The sequence below is a fragment of the Bufo gargarizans genome, unplaced genomic scaffold (assembly GCF_014858855.1).
Source record: "Bufo gargarizans isolate SCDJY-AF-19 unplaced genomic scaffold, ASM1485885v1 original_scaffold_1327_pilon, whole genome shotgun sequence".
NCBI lineage: Eukaryota > Metazoa > Chordata > Amphibia > Anura > Bufonidae > Bufo > Bufo gargarizans.
In genome coordinates this window covers 47593-68842 of record NW_025334310.1, presented here as the reverse complement: position 1 = coordinate 68842, position 21250 = coordinate 47593, and the positions used below count along the sequence as shown (strand labels likewise).

At 43.3% G+C, this 21250-nt stretch overlaps 1 protein-coding gene across 1 annotated transcript in view; it reads right to left on the bottom strand.

Moving 5' to 3' along the window:
* Positions 1-15655, bottom strand: part of LOC122923184 (uromodulin-like) — a 64254-nt gene extending 48599 nt beyond the window's left edge. Inside the window, exons 1-4 of the mRNA XM_044273918.1 lie at positions 15637-15655; positions 14819-15049; positions 1835-1930; positions 890-1045 (exon numbers count right to left, since the gene is read on the bottom strand). Coding sequence (XP_044129853.1) covers positions 890-1045; positions 1835-1930; positions 14819-15049; positions 15637-15655 — 502 coding nt within the window. The remainder of the gene's footprint in view (positions 1-889; positions 1046-1834; positions 1931-14818; positions 15050-15636) is intronic.
* Between the last annotated feature and the right edge of the window lie 5595 nt (positions 15656-21250).

The window sequence follows — 21250 nt, the reverse complement described above, 5'->3', positions numbered from 1 at the left end:
CTTATCAGTAAGATAAAAATTGAGCTATAATAAGTGTTTATAATGTCAGAGATCCGAGATAAGGAGCAGTCAGCTGAGCTGCCTAATGAAACAGAGAAAAAATACAAAGCCTTCTGCTAGAGAATCTCAAGGCTGTACAGAGAAAGAGGTTCAACATTTTTAATAAACACCTATTGAATAAATTATTTTTAGCTCAAAATGAGTAAAATGCAATAATAAAGAAATTGTCGCCCAAAGGTGTACATACATACTGTAGCCTTTAAACCATTTTCCACAACAAAAAAACTGCATGTAAAATGATAATTAAACCAAGCCTCCCACTCCGCTCGTTTCTCCACCCACACCATGCCCCCTATTCTCAACACTGGAAAAGTGGCTTGAGCATGGAAAAGTTGCAAATTGTACCACACAAAATTTTAAGACCTATTTACGACACAAAAGTGGCATAAATAGATTAGTAAGTGTCCCTGTGTGTGGATACATGCAGGAAATCCAAAGTGTATGTGGAACTGGTAAAATGTATGCTTCTGTATTCTTTGCAGTGGCATATTTTATCCATAGTCCTCCATGAGAAACCCACACAAACACAGGGCCAACATACATTACAAACTCCATGCAGATGTTGTCCTTGTTTGGAGTTGAACATAGAAACCCAGTACTATCAAAGCACCAGTGTAAACCACTTAGCCACAGTGCTGCCCAGATGCGCAGAAGACACAATCTGGTGGATATTGGGTCTATGGAATTATTTACCATATGCCCCAACAGTATCACCTGGAACATACATGGAAGTGAGCACCAAATGTGGTGTGAACAAAGCATTACCTTACTCTACATGCAACAAAAGCACCATATAAACTGTGAGTAAATAAGCAAAGCAATGTCTTACTTGGGTCATTAAATTCCATCAGTATGTATTTTCTTGTCACATTTGCAGATGAGGCTTCTAGACGAGTGGCAAGATATCTGGCAATATTTTGAAACTGATATAGATCGTACCCCATAGAACCAGTTGTATCCATGACCAGAGTAAAGGATGGGAAAGCTATAAATACAGTTACAAATTTTATTGGAATGTAATGCAACAAATGGGATTTAAACGTAACATTTTTAATGCTTTAAAGGGTTTTGCAGAGTCATAATATCGATGATCTATCCTCATCAATCCTGAGGACAGGTCATCAATATCATGACACTGGATAACCCCTTTAAATCATACCGGCATGATCACCATTAAGTAGTGAAAATGGTAGGCCAATAGCACTCTAAAGTTCAGAATCTCTGAGCTAGTGCTGATAGCATTCCCATACGTTATGAAATGTGGTATAAAGTTTGACTAGATGGTCTAAAAGTCTACCACTTTGATAAATCGGGTAGATCTTTTGTACCTTGTGAGCATTTCTTCCCAACAATTGGCTGCTTGTTCAGTGGAGATGAAGCTCTGTATTTAGATTCAGTGAGCATGTTCGGCCGTATATCGCGTGTGCTCGAGTCAGTGTATTTAAATCTAATTTAGCCTCTATTTCTGAAAAGTTTCTGGTGGGATTCAAACTCACAACCTTCTACATTACAGCCAAGAATGTTAACCACTACACTATAGAGCTACATGGTCCATTACTCAAAAAAACAAAAATGGGCTCTGACGGATGTGGATCTGATGCCTTTTGACATATACAGTATATCATCGGTAGAATGGAGTCCTGTGTTTTTAGTCTAGTTTTATGTAATTTTCCAATGACTACGGTAATAATCTTTCATTGAAGGTAGGTTACTGGCCTAACGGGCATTAGTGAATTTACTTAAAACTATTTTATTCATGCATCTTATCTTGTACCTGCATCTTCAGAACAATTATCAATACTGTAGCTGATGTTGGTGGAAGGGATTCTGGTGCTGAAGGGGATTTCTGTGGTGAAGTCATAAAAAGAATCTAAAAAAGAAAAATAAAACATAAGGTTACTGACCTGAATAAACATGACACTCAAATTTACCTCTTTAGTACAGTTGTCACAATCCAGAATCTCAGTGTGTTTCACCTGTAGCTACTTTCTTCTCCTCCATCTTCATAAAGCTCAACATGGAGTTTACCAACCTCATTATCTTTTCCTGATGTCACTCAGGCCCCAACCAGATCTATCAGTCACAGTAAATGGCTCCATGGTTTACCTCAGTCACACAATTCTGATACCTTGGTATAACATTTGATTTTACCCTGTCCACACATCCAAGTCTTTACCGTGCCCTGCTGCCCCCAACTCCAAAACATTTCTCATGTCCGCTCCTTATTCAACTTTTAGTCAGCTAAATTGCTAGTACACACTCATACAACATTGTATTTCACAGTGATGTAGAAAGACAATAGGGCTCATATCAAAGATCAAAATAGGTCCATTATTTTGCATCCAGAACAGAAGGAATTGATGGCTGTTTGCGCTCCACATCTTGTACATTATTCAAGGGCAAAAAGGTCTGTAAGCCTCAGGATAGGTCATCAATGTCACATAAGCTGGGGGGGTGACCCCCGCCGATCAGCTGTTTGAAGAGAAAGCAGCATTCATACAATGTCGACCGTGAGCAGGTGTAATTATATCTCAGCCATTCTATTCACTTCTATAGGACGGTTCCGTTCTATTCACTTGAATAGGAAATAGCTTTCCCATAGAAGTGAATGGGATGGCTAAGATGTAATCCTGAGGATAGATCATCAATATTAAAAAGCGGACAACCCCTTTAACTGTGATTTCTTCTGGTGCTCTATATCTGAACTGAGATTGGATCTGGCATCATATTTATGCACCTATTGAGCTTAGTTCTAGTAACATATTTATACTTATGTTCTAGGTACTAGTATCATATTCATTTATTTAGCTTTTTTAAAGTATTGAATATATTGTATATATATCTACTAAGCTTGGTGTTGTTTTCTTTCTGGGCTTAGTTGAAGTACTATATATACAGTACAGACCAAAAGTTTGGACACACCTTCTCATTCAAAGAGTTTTCTTTATTTTCATGACTATGAAAATTGTAGATTCACACTGAAGGCATCAAAACTATAAATTAACACATGTGGAATTATATACATAACAAAAAAAAGTGTGAAACAACTGAGAATATGTCATATTCTAGGTTCTTCAAAGTAGCCACCTTTTGCTTTGATTACTGCTTTGCACACTCTTGGCATTCTCTTGATGAGCTTCAAGAGGTAGTCACCTGAAATGGTCTTCCAACAGTCTTGAAGGAGTTCCCAGAGATGCTTAGCACTTGTTGGCCCTTTTGCCTTCACTCTGCGGTCCAGCTCACCCCAAACCATCTCGATTGGGTTCAGGTCCGGTGACTGTGGAGGCCAGGTCATCTGGCGCAGCACCCCATCACTCTCCTTCATGGTCAAATAGCCCTTATTGGTTTGATATCTAGAATTAGCGAAGATGACGAATATGACGAATGTATTCGTCATATTCCTCAAAACGAAGATAACGAAATATTCTCCATCTTCGTTTTAGCTACCTATTCATCAAATTCTATTAAAAAAAAAAAAAAGCAAAGTAATATAATCGCATATCGAATTAAACTCACCTGTCACTATACTCAACTTTCCTATTTGATTGCTAGAATTAGCTTAGAATTAGTTGATGAATAGGTAGCTAAAACGAAGATGGAGAATACTTCGTTATCTTCGTTTTGAGGAATATGACAAATACATTCGTCATATTTGCTAATTCTGCCAAGCCAACCATAGTAAACAAGGTCCAAGTTAAAATCGCAATTTGATTATTATAACTTGAATTAATCTAATTGCGATTTCAACGTAATTCTCAAATCCGACAGCACATTCTAGTATGGAGACGTTCCCATGGTGATGGGGACGCTCCATGAGCACGGAAGTCGGCAGAAGCGGCAACGGGCACTGACTGGAGCAGCCAGGAAGCCAGGAATCCTAAGGACAAGTAAGAACTACTTTAGGGAAGTGGGAAAGAAAAAAATATAACAATAAAAAAAAATAAAAAAAAACATGAATATTCGAAATATCGAATTTATAGCACTATATTCGAAATATTCGCGAATTAGCGAAGTGCCGATATTCGCAAAAAAAATGTGATATTTGAATATTCGCGCTCAACACTAGTCATCAGCTGATTCCACATAGATGTCTACAAAACCTGTTCTATTAAACGCTTATACAAGTAGAGCCCCCCGACAGAGTGGAGAGAGTGTCAGCAGTAAGTTTGTGTTGACGTCACTGATTATTTTGCCCTTCCTCTGATCCGTCAGAACAATAACCCCCAAGAAACGAATCCTATCTGTGGAGCATACACCTTCAGGCCTCTTTCACACTACAGTATGTCCATTTCAGTGTTTTGCGGTCCGTTTTTCACGGATCCGTTGTTCAGTTTTTTTGCTTCCGTTGTGGTTCCGTTTCCGTTCCGTTGTTCCGTTCCGTTTTTCCGTATGGCATATACAGTATACAGTAATTACATAGAAAAAATTGGGCTGGGCATAACATTTTCAATAGATGGTTCAGAAAAAACTGAACGGAAACGGAAGACATACGGATGCATTTCCGTATGTGTTCCGTTTTTTTTGCGGACCCATTGACTTGAATGGAGTCACGGACCGTGATTTGCGGGCAATAATAGGACATGTTCTATCTTTCAACGGAACGGAAAAACGGAAATACGGAAACGGAATGCATACGGAACACATTCAGTTTTTTTTGCGGAACCATTGAAATGAATGGTTCCATATACGGACCGTATACGGAACGCAAAAAACGGACCGCAAAACGAAAAAAAAAAACGGTAGTGTGAAAGAGGCCTCACTCGGTCAGCATTTGGTCAGTAATCCATCAGTATTGCTAAAGCCCAAAAAAACAGTAATGGATCTAAAACAGAGATGACACGTGAACTGAATATTTGCATGTCTTCTGTGTTTTCTACCTTCTCCTGCTTTTGGCTACCAATTCATAGGCCAATTCTGATGAGACCATACAGGCCTTAAAGCTGCTACACAGACAGGATCCGTTGTGTGTCTCATTTTTCCTTCCTTCTGACAGATCAGAAGAAGTGTCTAAAAAATGATGATGTCAGCCAGGCCGAAAGCCAAAATAGTGGACTAGTTTTGAAGTTGGGAAGAGTGGTAACTGCATGAGAAGTCCACAGAGGGAACATGCCTGGCATGAACAGGCCTCTAGTAGCTTCAGACAATGAAAAGACAAAGCGTCAAGATAGCTTTGAGCCCGTAAAAGTCGCAAAGTTCATCAAGATACGTCACTAAAGATTTTACTGCATGTAACTGCAGCGCTGACCGCAGTATAAATTAGTTTTTTCGACCGAAATACTGCAATAAAGATTTTACTGAATATAACCGCAGCGCTGACCACTGAATTAATTTTGTTTTTCGACCGACATACTTCAATAAAGATTTAACTACATATTATTACAGCGCTGAACGCTGAATACAATTTGTTTTTCCACCCAAATAAGTCACAAAAGATTTTACTGCATATAACGGAGCACGTAGATGGAGAGGGTGTTTGGATATCCCGCGCACTATACGCAGTGCGGTTTCTAGGTAAAATTTCTCTCAGGGCGAGTGTCAAAAAAACTCCGTGACATACAGTGACATACAGTGAGTGAGCGCTGCCGCCCGCACTGCCTGCCTGTGGGGGGACATTATTTTTAATAAGGATCACTATGGACATTATTTAGAATGGAGGCTGCTGTGGGTGTCATTATAACTGTATAATGTCTGATAGGCCTAGTCCTGAGTTATATTACCCTGCCCTGTATAATAATGTACCCAGATACCCCTTATAACTAAGGGGTATCAGGGATGGGTGCATTATTATACAGGGCAGGGTAATATAACTCAGCTCGCTCAGGACTAGGCCTATCAGACATTATAGTCATAATGACACCCACAGCAGCCTCCATTCTAAATAATGACCATAGTGATCCTTAGTAAACTTAATGTCCCCCACAGTGACAGTGGCCCCCATTTGTATGTCTCCCACAGTGGCCCCCGCTCCCCATTGTAATTAATGCCCCCCCCCCCCACAGACAATCCACAGTGTCACTGTCCCCACAGCAGGCTTCTTTTCAGCAATCAGCACTGCTCAGGGGCTCAGGGCGGGCGGTAACAGGCAGGCAGTGCGGCGCTCACTCACTCACTGTACGTCACGCGCCTGCGCCGCCTAGTGGGAGGAGCAGGCGCGTGACGTCAGTAAGTGCCGCCCGCACCGCAGCTGAGTGACTGGACTCGGTACGTACGGACAGAGGACTCGGCACTCGGGCGCAGGTCGCAGGGCAGGCGAGATCTCAGAGGGAGGGAGCCAGGGGGGCGCACGGCACGAGAGTAATAACAGGCAGAGAAACGACAATTGGGCGCCCCTGCCGGCGCCCCCCTTCTGACAGCGCCCCGGGCGGCCATCCGGCCCGCCCTCCCCTAGAAACGGCCCTGACTATACGGACGTCTCAGTAATGAACCGCTGCTCCCGACAGAAGATCCTGGGAAGGTCATGGAGCGTCCCGGTCACCCGGCATCTATTCGCTCCGCTGAAGGATGATTTTGAAAGTGTGTAGAAGCCACATGGGGCCCTCACGCTGCAGATTTATCATGGAGACATCATGGAGATTTTACTGCATATAACTACAGCCCTTAACGCTGATTACAATTTGTTTTTCCACCGAAATACATCACAAAAGATTTTACCGCATATTACTGCAGCGCTGAACGCTGAATAAGATTTGTTTTTCCACCGAAATACGTCACTAAAGATAAAAGCCTCCAAAGGCTTTTCAACATAACACTTGCAGCCCAATAACAAAAAGTTGGAATGACACAGCTGTCGAATGACTATTTGGATCCCCAAATAATCGTTCCCTGCACTTATCAATGTCTCTAGCGCCTTCTGACGTCTCTCCTTGCACTAAGGTGCTGTGAAATGATTTTTTCTGTCTTTTTTTCCCACAATCAGGGACACTTGCTGCCTTTAGCGCCCTCACACGTCTGTCCCTGCACTCTGAATGCTGGAAAATGGCAGAATCTAAAATGGCTGCTGTATTTATAGGGCTGTGACATCACAGGGCTGGCTGGCTGCTGATTGGCTGCATGCAGGCATGTCAATCTGGGTGATTCTGCCTTCCCAGAGTTCCTTGCCCCATGTCCTCAGTCTTCACAAGTGTAAACGCCATTTTAGGAAAATTGCGATTCGTTACCACGAAGCGTGAGGAAATTTGCATTTGTTGCGAATCTAATTTGGCTCTGAATTCCACTTCATCAGCTTTGATTCGTTAATCTCTAATATATATATATATATATAGTGTATGTATATATATATATATATATATTTGTGGTAGGAGCTGAGATGAGCGTGTGACGGAAGAGAGGCATGCCTACATCATCACCCTGACCTATCTGGCTGAAGTGTGCCCGGAGCCAGGTATGAGGTAAGGCCTACATATGTGGGCCACCCAAGGAGAGACATATGAGCAGAAGGGAAGGGAGGGTGGGGCGGACTCCCGGCCGCCAGGTATAAGTAGTGGAAGCAGCCCCTCCCACAAATACAGGCTGTGAACAGCCTTCACTATATACAGGTCCTTCTAAAAAAATTAGCATATTGTGATAAAGTTCATTATTTTCTGTAATGTACTGATAAACATTAGACTTTCATATATTTTAGATTCATTACACACAACTGAAGTAGTTCAAGCCTTTTATTGTTTTAATATTGATGATTTTGGCATACAGCTCATGAAAACCCAAAATTCCTATCTAAAAAAATTAGCATATCATGAAAAGGTTCTCTAAACGAGCTATTAACCTAATCATCTGAATCAACTAATTAACTCTAAACACCTGCAAAAGATTCCTGAGGCTTTTAAAAACTCCCAGCCTGGTTCATTACTCCAAACCGCAATCATGGGTAAGACTGCCGACCTGACTGCTGTCCAGAAGGCCATCGTTGACACCCTCAAGCAAGAGGGTAAGACACAGAAAGAAATTTCTGAACGAATAGGCTGTTCCCAGAGTGCTGTATCAAGGCACCTCAGTGGGAAGTCTGTGGGAAGGAAAAAGTGTGGCAGAAAACGCTGCACAACGAGAAGAGGTGACCGGACCCTGAGGAAGATTGTGGAGAAGGACCGATTCCAGACCTTGGGGGACCTGCGGAAGCAGTGGACTGAGTCTGGAGTAGAAACATCCAGAGCCACCGTGTACAGGCGTGTGCAGGAAATGGGCTACAGGTGCCGCATTCCCCAGGTCAAGCCACTTTTGAACCAGAAACAGCGGCAGAAGCGCCTGACCTGGGCTACAGAGAAGCAGCACTGGACTGTTGCTCAGTGGTCCAAAGTACTTTTTTCGGATGAAAGCAAATTTTGCATGTCATTCGGAAATCAAGGTGCCAGAGTCTGGAGGAAGACTGGGGAGAGGGAAATGCCAAAATGCCTGAAGTCCAGTGTCAAGTACCCACAGTCAGTAATGGTCTGGGGTGCCATGTCAGCTGCTGGTGTTGGTCCACTGTGTTTTATCAAGGGCAGGGTCAATGCAGCTAGCTATCAGGAGATTTTGGAGCACTTCATGCTTCCATCTGCTGAAAAGCTTTATGGAGATGAAGATGTCATTTTTCAGCACGACCTGGCACCTGCTCACAGTGCCAAAACCTCTGGTAAATGGTTTACTGACCATGGTATTACTGTGCTCAATTGGCCTGCCAACTCTCCTGACCTGAACCCCATAGAGAATCTGTGGGATATTGGGAAGAGAAAGTTGAGAGACGCAAGACCCAACACTCTGGATGAGCTTAAGGCCGCTATCGAAGCATCCTGGGCCTCCAGAACACCTCAGCAGTGCCACAGGCTGATTGCCTCCATGCCACGCCGCATTGATGCAGTCATTTCTGCAAAAGGATTCCTGACCAAGTATTGAGTGCATAACTGAACATAATTATTTGAAGGTTGACTTTTTTTGTATTAAAAACACTTTTCTTTTATTGGTCGGATGAAATATGCTAATTTTTTAGATAGGAATTTTGGGTTTTCATGAGCTGTATGCCAAAATCATCAATATTAAAACAATAAAAGGCTTGAACTACTTCAGTTGTGTGTAATGAATCTAAAATATATGAAAGTCTAATGTTTATCAGTACATTACAGAAAATAATGAACTTTATCACAATATGCTAATTTTTTTAGAAGGACCTGTATATATATATATATATATATATATATATTAGCTGATTATATTAAATAACAGTGACTTTCACAATGGTCGCCCCTTTAACGATGACCGCCCCTTTAACAGTGACTTTCACAGTGGCCGTCCCTTTAACGGTGACTGCCCCTTTAACAGTGACTTTCACAATGGCAGCCCCTTTAACGGTGACCGCCCCTTAAACAGTGACTTTAACAGTGACTTTCACAGTGAACGTCCCTTTAACAGTGTATTTCATAGTGACCACCCCTTTAACAGTGACTTTCCCAGTGACTTTTTTACAGTGACCGCCCCTTTAACAGTGACTTTCACAGTGACCGCCTCTTTAACAGTGACTGCCCATTTAACAGCGACCGCCCCTTTAACAGTGACTTTCACAGTGACTGCCCCTTTAACAGTGACCGCTCCTTTAACAGTGAACTCCACAACACCCGCCTCTTTACTTGTGAACTCCACAGTGCCCGTCCGTTTAATAGTGGCCCCTGGCCCCATGCATGTAGCAGTGTAGTTGTGTCGCCATACGTCATATGACAATGTTTCAGACCTGCAAATTGCTAAAACCTGTGATCAGTTGTTATGGCAACCTGGAATAGGACCTGTGAGTTTCTATGGGCTGATAAGGGACATGTGACCGTGTGTATGGCAGTTAGGATTTAAAGGGAACCTGTCACCGGGATTTTGTGTATAGATCTGAGGACATGGGTTGCTACGTGGCCACTAGCACATCTGAAATACCCAGTCCCCATAGCTCTGTGTGCTTTTATTGTGTAAATACATATGTAAATTAACCTGGGATGAGTCCTGTCCCTGAGATGAATCCAGCGAGAAGGAGCCCAGCACCACCCCACATCCTCAGAATCTCCTCCTTGCTCCCCGATGTCAGAAAGCTAGAGCGCCGTAATCTAGCAATGTGCGAGCTAGTGCATGCACAGTTCCTTCCCTGAGGCTGATGCCGGCACAGGGAAGGAACACTATGAGGACACTGTGCATGTGCTAGCTCGCGCATCGCAAGATTACTGCGCTCTACAGGGTGTATGTATATATATATATATATATATATATATAGATACACACACATTCACACATGTATATATACATACATACCCACACACATTTATTTAAAGTATACAATTCTGACAAAGTTTTAAGTCAAGATGCACATCACTCTGGTCCCAAAAGTGGCTTCCATAGCCTGCTGTGCATCCCTATTATACCCTGTATGCCTCCGAATTGACACACAAAAGAGTATTTTTGAATTATTTTTGAGAAAAACATTGCACAAATCTATAACACATACAGGTTCATACTAGAGATCATGGCATTGTCTGAGGCATGGGCTTATGATTTGCCTGTTGGTGACAGGTTGACAGGGAATAGTTATTTGGAAAACTGAGTATTCCTAAACATTATGCAAACTGAGAAACAATCACAACTTCTAGTTTTGTACAAGTGAAATTAAGTTAAAGTTAAATAAAACAAAAACATTTCCATCCCCAAAATAATAATAAAAAATAATTATATAAGAAAAAAATATATATTGTTTTACTTAAAAATTTAGGAGAAAAAATATTGTTTTACCACAAAATATGTTCTCATCTATGATAAGCACTAAATAATAAACACCTATATAAGTTTAGTGTCAACAGAATCACATTGACATAGAATAAAGTTAGCATACATTTTATCATGCACAATGCATGGTGTAAAAACCCAAAAAAATTGCAGCATTGCAGGATTTATTTATTCCTGTTTGCAGATTAAAACAAAACACATTAACAGAAAAATTTTTAAAAACTTATTTGTAAATTCTTTTTAAATTTCTGTTTCCTTTCTTAATGGCAAATGAGAGACAGGAAAAGAAGATATGAATGACAATGAATTTAATCATTTGGCCTTTTTAGCATACGTACCAGTTACCGATTCTGTAGTCCATTCTGATGCATATGTGTATCTCATTAATATCAGAAGTAAGCCTATAATGTGGTGACGATGATGCTCCATGATCATATGTAGCCAGCACTAGTTAATGTGTTGGGTAGCAGCACTATTTATATGTCTTGCTGCATCTACTTATTTGCCTAAAACTTGCAAAACCACATACCTACCAGTTTGTACAATAATTACCAGCAAATAAAGTGAGAAACCACAGCAAAGAAATGAAACCTACTTCCATACTGACAAACGGACCAGTTTCTATATTTTTTTCCCCACATTTTTAAAGGTCTGCGCATGCGCAGACTGGAAGGACGGATCCGGCTTTGCAGTATTTTTAATGCCGGCACTAATACATTCCTATGGAAAAAAATGCCAGATCCGGCATTCAGGCAAGTGTTCAGTTTTTTTGGCCGGAGATAAAACTGCAGCATGCTGCGGTATTATCTCCATCCTGATCAGTCAAAAAGACTGGAGACATCCTGATGCATCCTGAACAGATTGCTCTCCATTCAGAATGCATGGGGATAAAACTGGTCAGTTATTTTCCGGTATAGAGCCCCTAGGACTGAACTCAATGCCGGAAAAGAAATACGCTAGTGTGAAAGTACCCTAAAAAGGCAGAGTGGCCTGGATATACCTGATTTATAGCGATTCATTACAAATTAATTCATAACAAATCCAATTTTTTGGCTAAATTTGGCAAAGTTTCGGAATCAAATTTTTGCTCATCTCTATTAGCCACCATGAAGACTACAACCATCCTCATTGCCGCAGCCATTACTGTCATCCTCTTCACCTCTTCACCTCTCCTGTACGCCGACGTGCTGTATAAGCAATCCATTTTTAAATATGTGCACGCTATATAGATGCCATAGATGCCATGGTTTTAACTCACACCAGGCAGCAGATTCTTTTAATGTATTTGGTTGAGAAAACACAAGTAAACTACAGAGCATAGAACTACTGCAAACAGAACATTCCGGCGTTCCAGGCCTGTCAGACATTGCATTTATTACATTAATTTCCCCTGTTGTTGTGCTGAAGGGGAGGTGAACAAACCAAGGTCAAGGGAAAAACTTCTAAGCTGAAAAATGTTCTTCTTCCTGGAGGAGGTTATTTTACTAAACTATCTCTACATAATTGAAATGTTTAATTGCAACTGGTCCAGTTATAGGCAGCTCAACTAGGTATTACGTTGGGGGGGGGGGGGCAATGACTTTTTTACACAGGATCAGTTGATATTGGTGTTCACATACATCTTTATGCAAGGTGACTTCGAGAACTGATATGATGGTTTTAAAGTATCTTAACTTTGAGAATACAATTATATTTAAAGGGTGTTTGCTCCCCCTCCCTTGTAATACCTTGATAGGTGAAAATACACAGTTTTCCAATGTGTCATTTTTTTCTTGATACTCAACTTAATTGTCCTTTCCATTATATCTCTCGGCTTATGAGTCTTGAGTCTTTAGTATGCTTTAGTATAGAGCACACGAGCCCTTTCCCTGCTGGATAAATAACCTGTTATACAGAAGGACAAAGGCTGGCACTCTACTGCCACCTGTTGGAAGGAAGCCCCCAGGGGCTGATAGGCCATAGACCTTACAACTCTGCTGCTGGCCAGGTACATAATGAGCTCTCCAGAATAATTAAATCTGTGGAAAATCAGTTACTCTTGTACCCGGCCAATGGTCGCACATGCCGTCCTGAATTCAACTGCGGTGGCCTTGAATATCCCCTCCCAAGCCCCCTGATCCATATCCTAATCAAAGACAATTTGAGGAGGACGACAGAAAATGGCATCTATTGATGGCCACCAGAGAGGGCACAGTACAGGGAATGACAAGGGGCACTGCACAGGGTGTGGTAAGAGGGCACAGTACAGGGAATGACAAGGGGCACTGCACAGGGTGTGGTAAGAGGGCACAATGCAGGGTGTGAGGGGGCACAGTCACATGACCCTGAGACATTAGAAGGTCCTTATGGTGAATGTGGTTCATACGCCAGCATAATGAGAGGCAGAGGAGTGAGACAGGGGTAGAGATAAAAAAAAAATGTAACTGTCGGCCAGTAAAAGCCCCAAAAATTTGCCAATAGGCATATAGAAAGTATATTATTGGTATATAAAACTCCTGCTTCAATTAGTTTTTTGGGGGGCAACTGGTATATCACACCAGTAGAAATTATTTCTTCAAATAGTGTTTTTCACTCTGTGTGTAGATGCGGTAACGCAGCAAAACCGCAAATAAATGCTGCACTATCTAAATGCACTATATAGAAAGTATATTATTGGTATATAACACCCCTGCTTCAATCAGTTTTTTTTGGGGGGCAACTAGTTTATCACACCAGTAGAAATTATTGGTTCCAATAGCGTTTGTCACTCTGTGTAGCTGCAGTATCGCAGCAGAACCGCTCACAACTGCTGCACAATACAAATGCACTATAATATACGTTCTATGGTAGAAAGTATATTATAAGTATATCACACCCCTCTATAAGTCACACCTATCGATAGCACACCTATACCAGTCCTTGAAAGGACTTTTGTGGCCCTATTTGCTAGCGTTTGGTGTCCCTAACAGTCTGTCCCTGCTCCACACAACAACCTCTCCCTACACTGGCAAAAGACTGATTGTAAAATGGCGGCCATATCCGGTTTATTTATAAGGTAGGGGGTGTGTCCATGTGCTGAAACGTCTCAATTGGCTGTCCTGTACCACCTGATGGATGTGGCATGGGTCAAAGTTCTTTGCAATGTAAAAGAATATGGCGGGCGCAAATATCGCCATATGTTCGGCGAACAGCGAACGAGCAAAGTTTGCCACGAAACGACCGCTGGGCGAACCGCAAGGCAATTTCTACTCTAGGGCAACTTTTTCAGTTTTCCAAGTAGCTCCCCCATTTCCTGCATCCCTTGAAGGTGCATTTTATTCATGTGCTTCACCTTCTTGTTGACCCGCATTAGCAGCTTGTTAACATCCTGCATGGCATTTAGGTGGTCACGCTGCATCTGGGCCATGCCATGGGCATCTGGGCCATGCGTTTGATGCATTTCTTGAGTAGTGTTTGTAAAAAATATAAAATAATTTTCTTTATTGCAATTTAGGTTACAAGACAATATCTTTGCAGACACGATTATAATGTCCAAACTCTTGCTTTATTTCAGACACTTTAGCAAAGCACAGGTTACGAAGTCGCAGCTTCAACTTATCACGTGTGACATCCACACAAAATAACAAATGCTTGCCCGGCTAGGCTCTAACTAAACACATAAGTGTATCCCTGACTCACCTAGAGAGCCCTGTTCACACATGGAACACAAATGCGCCATTCAGTCCAGCAACCTCCAGGCTGTGACACTTCAATACCTTTTGGGGGATTGTGGCCCAGTAGTCCTCCTGACTCTGGCCTCGTGATCCTTGTTTCACAGGCGTCACCGCGTCCCCAAAGTTCAGGCTATTGCCTAGCCTCGTGGCCCCTCAGCCCACCCGGCTGAGACCACTCACACAGATCCTCACCAGGACTCTGCTTCACAAGACACTCCAGAGTGAGCCACCCCCAAGATCCAGTAGCAGGATTAAATAGGATCCTTGGACATGAGCATGCCCTAAGTCCCGGACAGGAACCTGGGAAAACAACACCTCAATGTTCACATTGCCACAATATTTACCCTCCTGGTGGGGGGTGTAGACATCCTCCTTCTCTTCTGGAGATGGGGGAAGGGAATCCCGTGGCTGGGAGGATCCGGGCTGCTCTGCCTCTACCTCCACCGCAACATTATCGGAGGGTCCATGCTGCTCTCCCCCCGCCTGCTCCTCCGACTCCTCCTCATCCGTGGAGACCTCCATCACGTTCAAATCCTTTTTGGATCTTCGGTGGCTGACCGATGGAACGGTAACACCTGTATTCACACAATGTTAAGAATTTAGACAAACAACTCAGAAATCATAACAAAGGTAAAGATCCAGAAATTCCTATATGGAGGGATCTGCATGGGATTATGATTATCCCCATGGTGTATTTGCCTCATTTTAGTGTTAAATAACATGCCAAAACCAGTGTTACAGATGGGTAAAACTAACCTAAGTTACAAGGTAGGGTGAGGTAGCAGGGGATTTGTTAGGAAGGTGTCCTATAGGGTATTGTGGCTGGGTTAATGATGTTTAGGGAAACCAAGAAACAGTTCGGAAAGTAAATGAGGGGTTATTGGATGGTGTTATGTTGGGTATATCATTTTTTGTGGCTACCAGCGTTATACTGTCTGCCCGCCCGCCCTCCCTCGCTGTTGATTTAGTTGTCAGTTTATTATTAGAAGGAGGGGTAAAGTCGCTTGCTGATAGGTGGCGAGCGGACTAGATTTTTATATGCTATTTAGGCAGAGTTTATCGCTGGTCTATTCAGTGGTTAAAGGGAGTCTTTCACGTAAAATCATCCTTTTACACCACTAACATCATGATCTCCCTTACCTTCCACCTATTACAAGCTTACCTTTCATATTGCTGTCCATCGCCTGTATTCTGTGAAAACCACTTTTTTTAAATATGCTAATTAGCTTCTATAGGTGCCCAGGGGCGGCGTTGATGCGTCCGGTGCCCATGCCCCTTGTCGATTTTCAAAGCAAACCACTCCCCTTTCACCCCTCTTGCCCGCCCTAGGTTCTTCTGTTTCCATCCTCTCTTCACCGCTAAATCCTGCATCTGCGCATGCGCAATAAACGCTTGGCTGCTACTGCCTGTAGTGGGTAATGCAGTGCGCAGGCGCGAGGATTATGTTGAACAGTGCCAGCGGGGGATTTAGCAGTGAAGAGAGGATGGAAACAGAAGAACCTAGGGCGGGCCGACGGGGTGAAAGGGGAGTGGTTTTCTCTGAAAAGCGCCGAGGGGCATGGGCACCGGACGTATCAACGCCACCCCTGGGCACCTATAGAAGCTAATTAGCATATGAAATAAAAGGGTTTTCCACAGCATAATTTAATACGTTTTAATGTATTTATTCATTTGTTAAGCTATTCTTTAATAAAGTTGGCAGAGGCCTAATTTATCCATTTATATTAGGTGTCCATGTGTCTTATTTAATTATTGGTTTATGAGATTAAGTTACTGGAGTGGATGTGTGTGTATATAGATATATATATAAAATCTATAATCCCATGCAAATTAAGTGGGGGATGTATGTAATGGACGGGGCCTTTTACCCGGAATACTAAATGATGTTTGCAGTTTATGTATATATAAACAAAAAGACCTATATATATTTATGTGTATATGAAACGTATAAAATCATCCGGTGACATCATACATCTGTACTGCGCGGTTAGTGATGAGCGGCCTAGTGCCTGCAGCCTATCAGAGGCCGGCGCAGGCGGCGTGATGACGTCATCACGCCGCCTGAGCCATACAGCGTGGGACACAGGCCTGAAGAGGCCTGCATCGCATCGCTGACATGGAGGTAAGTATGTGTGTTTTTTTTTTTTCTTCATTATATACAATGCTTTTACTGGCACCTGGGGGGGGGGGGGCTATTACTGGCAAAGGGGGGGGGGGGTATTACTGGCAAAGGGGGGGCTATTACTGGCAAAGGGGGGCTATTACTGGCAAAGGGGGGGCTATTACTGGCAAAGGGGGGGTCTCTTATTTCTGGCAAAGGGGGGGTCTCTTATTACTGGCAAAGGGGGGTCTCTTATTACTGGCAAAGGGGGGTCTCTTATTACTGGCAAAGGGGGGCTCTTATTACTGGGGGCTGTTATTACTGGAGGCTCTTATTACTGGCTCAGAGGGGCTGTTATTACTGGCACAGAGGGGCTCTTATTACTGGGGGCTGTTATTACTGGCACAGAGGGGCTCTTATTACTGGGGGCTGTTATTACTGGCACCGGGGGGGCTGTTATTACTGGCATCGGGGGGGCTGTTATTACTGGCACCGGGGGGGCTGTTATTACTGGCACAGGGGGGCTGCTATTACTGGCACAGGGGGGCTGCTATTACTGGCACATGACTGGGGGCTGTTATTACTGGCACCGGGGGGGCTGTTATTACTGGCATCGGGGGGGCTGTTATTACTGGCACCGGGGGGGCTGTTATTACTGGCACAGGGGGGCTGTTATTACTGGCACAGGGGGGCTGCTATTACTGGCACAGGGGGGCTGCTATTACTGGCACATGATTGGGGGCACTATAGGGGCATCTACTGAGGCCACAAAGAAGGGGTATTTTATATGGGCTCTCTGTACAGTACAATTTTATACTGGGACACATTATGGTGGGTACTATGGGGAAGGGGGGAGAGGAGTACTATGGGGTCATCTACGGGGGGCACTAAGAAGGGGTATTTTATACTTGCAAATTATGGGGGACACTGAGGGCATCTACTGGAGCATTTTATACTGGTACATTATGGGGGGCACTAGGAGGAAGGAGGGTGTGGAGGACTATGGGGTCATTTACTAGGGGCACTATATAGGGGTATTTTATACTGGCACATTATGGGGGCACTATGGGGACATTAGCTCAACTGGGGGCATTACAAGTCACATTATAAGGAGAATTATTACTACTGGGGGGGGAGCATTATGGTGGGCTTTATTACTCCCCCATGGTATGACCCCCTAGTAGCAGCACCATCCTCTCCCTGCTTTGCTATCCCTCTGCCCCTTCTCCAAATACTTATTATGAAATCTTTCTCATTAGGATAAAACACAACATCAGCTCTGCCGAGCCCCCGGCCAAAGTGTGGAAGTGGCGTCCGAGATCCCGAAGGGCCAAGCCAAGTAACTGTGAGTTTTCATGTGAAATATGTTTGTTATACACATATAGCATACACTGTGTAGTCTGTTCTATAAGCACCATTGTTTTGTGGCGGCGGACAGAAAATAATCTGAAAGTGCCCCTCCCGAGACCAGGCTCTGGATCCGCCACTGCCGCCCACCCATCCTTTCCCTCTGACCGCCTTTCTACTAACTTGTAATTCTGCCGATATCCCGCGCCTGCGCACTCATTCCTTTGGGCGGCGCATGCGCACTGCGATGCCCATTCCTTGTACGGCATCACAGTAACTATTGTGCATGCGCCGATGGACCGCCTCCTTTGTTGTGTTTTCGCGTCGTTAGCCGAATATATTCGAGGCGAATTATGTTAAAAAACGGCTTTTCCCTGGCTACTGAGAGCCTTTATAGGGGTGTAGAACACTGTGCCTTGCAGTAACACGCATAGGGAGCCTGCTTTGGTAGTGAAATAATACTGTGAGTCCGTATGACATGCAGATGACAGATGTAGCTCTTAGAATCACTGCACGCTTCACTTATTAGTGCAGTCACGGGGCCACATCTGTCCAAATAACTCAAGTATGAACTCAGCCTTACAGGTCGATGTTAGCCCCAGCTGGTTCCACATAGTTGTCTACATAACCTGTTCTATTAAACACTTATACAAGTAAAGCCCCCTGACAGAGTGGAGAGGGTGTCAGCAGTAAGTTTATGTTGACGTCACTGATTAATTTGCCCTTCCTCTGATCTGTCAGAACAATAACCCCCAAAAAACGGATCCTGTCTGTGGAGCATACGCCTTCACTCGGTCAGCATTTGCTCAATAATCCATCAGTATTGCTAATAAAAAAATAAGATAAACAGGAGTGGATCAGAGATGACACGTGAATGGAATATTTGTCTTCTGTCTTCTGTGTTTTGTACTCATTCCTGCTTTTGGCTTCCAAATCACAAGCCAATTCTGATGGGATCAAACAGGCATTACAGCTGCTACACAGTCAGGATCCGTTGTGTGTCTAATTTTTCCTTCCTTCTGACAGATCAGAAGAAAAGTCAAATAAATGATGATGTCGGCCAGGCCGAAAGCCAAAATAGTGGACCAGTCATGAAGTGGGGAAGATGTGAACAGCATGAGAAGTCCACAGGGTGGCTCAATGACATAGTGGTGAGGTGGAAGCAGCATGAGGAGACCACCGAGTGGCACAATGACAGAGTCTGTAGGTGGCTGCAGCAGCAGCATTAGGAGAAGGCCACCGAGCGACACAATGATAGAGTCTGGAGGTGGAGGCAGCAGTATTAGGAGAAGGCCACCGAGTGACACAATGACAGAGTCTGGAGGTGGCAGCGGTATGAGGAGACCACCGAGTGGCACAATGACAGTGTCTGGAGTTGACAGCAGTATGAGGAGGCAGTGGCACAATGACAGTCTAGAGGTGGCGGCAGCAGCAGCATCAGGAGAAGGCCACCAAGTGGCACAATATAACCGCAGAAGAGAACTGAGAATATATTTTTCTTTTTGTACTGAAATACGCCACTGAACGCTTTCACCACAAATAACTGCAACAGTGAAGTGCGTATATATTTTTCCTTCTGTACGAAAATAGGCTTTTCAGCATAGCACTTGCACCCCAATAACAAGAACAAATTGTTGGAATCACAGCGCTGTATAATGGCTATTTTGATCCCCAATTTTTCACTGCATTTGTAAATTGTTTTTCTAGCAATGTCCCCAGCACCTTCTGATGTCTCTCTCTGCACTAAGATGCTTTGAAATGATTCCTCCCTATCCTTTCCCTGCACTTATAAATAGTTTTTTCATGGTTTTTTTTCACAGAGATTTTTCCTGAGATTTTTCCTATTGCTGTCCCTAGCGCCTTCTCACATCTGTCCCTGCACTCAGAACTCTGGAAAATGTCTGAATCTAAGATGGCCGCCATATTTATCGGGCTGTAACATCACTGGGCTGGCTGGCTGCTGATTGGCAGCATCATGCATGTCAGTCTGGGTGATCCCGTCTTCTCATACTTCCTTTCACCATGTGCTCACATGTGCAGCAGCCATTTTAGGAAAAATGTGATTCATTACCATGAAGCGTGAGGAAATTTCGCATTAGTTGCGAATCTAATTTTTCCTGAAATTCGGATCGAATTCCGCTTCGTCAGCTTCGATTCGCTCATCTCTAAACAAAATAGAAAAAAACAATGTCAACCACCTCTAGGCTCACCTGTGGACATGATCAGGGGGAGAAAAGTGTAGGGTGACCAGAATTATTTTTTTTTTTCTGGTCACCCTACACCTTTCTCCCCCTGATCATGTCCACAGGTGAGCCTAGAGGTGGTTGATATATATATATACACTCACCTAAAGAATTATTAGGAACACCTGTTCTATTTCTCATTAATGCGATTATCTAGTCAACCAATCACATGGCAGTTGCTTCAATGCATGTAGGGTTGTGGTCCTGGTCAAGACAATCTCCTGAACTCCAAACTGAATGTGAGAATGGGAAAGAAAGGTGGGCTACAACAGCAGAAGACCCCACCGGGTACTACTCATCTCCACTACAAATAGGAAAATGAGGCTACAATTTGCACAAGCTCACCAAAATTCGACTGTTGAAGACTGGAGAAATGTTGCCTGGTCTGATGTGTCTCGATTTCTGTTAAGACATTCAAATGGTAGAGTCCGAATTTGGCGTAAACAGAATGAGAACATGTATCCATCATGCCTTGTTACCACTGTGCAGGCTGGTGGTGGTGGTGTAATGGTGTGGGGGATGTTTTCTGGGCACACTTTAGGCCCCTTAGTGCCAATTGGCCATCGTTTAAATGCCACGGGCTACCTGAGCATTGTTTCTGACCATGTCCATCCCTTCATGACCACCATGTACCCATCCTCTGATGGCTACTTCCAGCAGAATAATGCACCATGTCACAAAGCTCAAATCATTTCAACCTGGTTTCTTGAACATGACAATGAGTTCACTGTACTAAAATGGCCCCCACAGTCACCAGATCTCAACCCAATAGAGCATCTTTGGGATGTGGTGGAACGGGAGCTTCGTGCCCTGGATGTGCATCCGTCAAATCTCCATCAACTGCAAGATGCTATCCTATCATTGGGCCAACATTTCTAAAGAATGCTATCAGCACCTTGTTGAATCAATGCCACGTAGAATTAAGGCAGTTCTGAAGGCAAAAGGGGTCCAACACCGTATTAGTATGGTGTTCCTAATAATTCTTTAGGTGAGTGTATATATATATTTTCTATTTTGTGTGTGACCTTTCCGGCCTTTATTCATCATAGGATGTACTCTCTTTAGATATTAGTTATCAATGGATA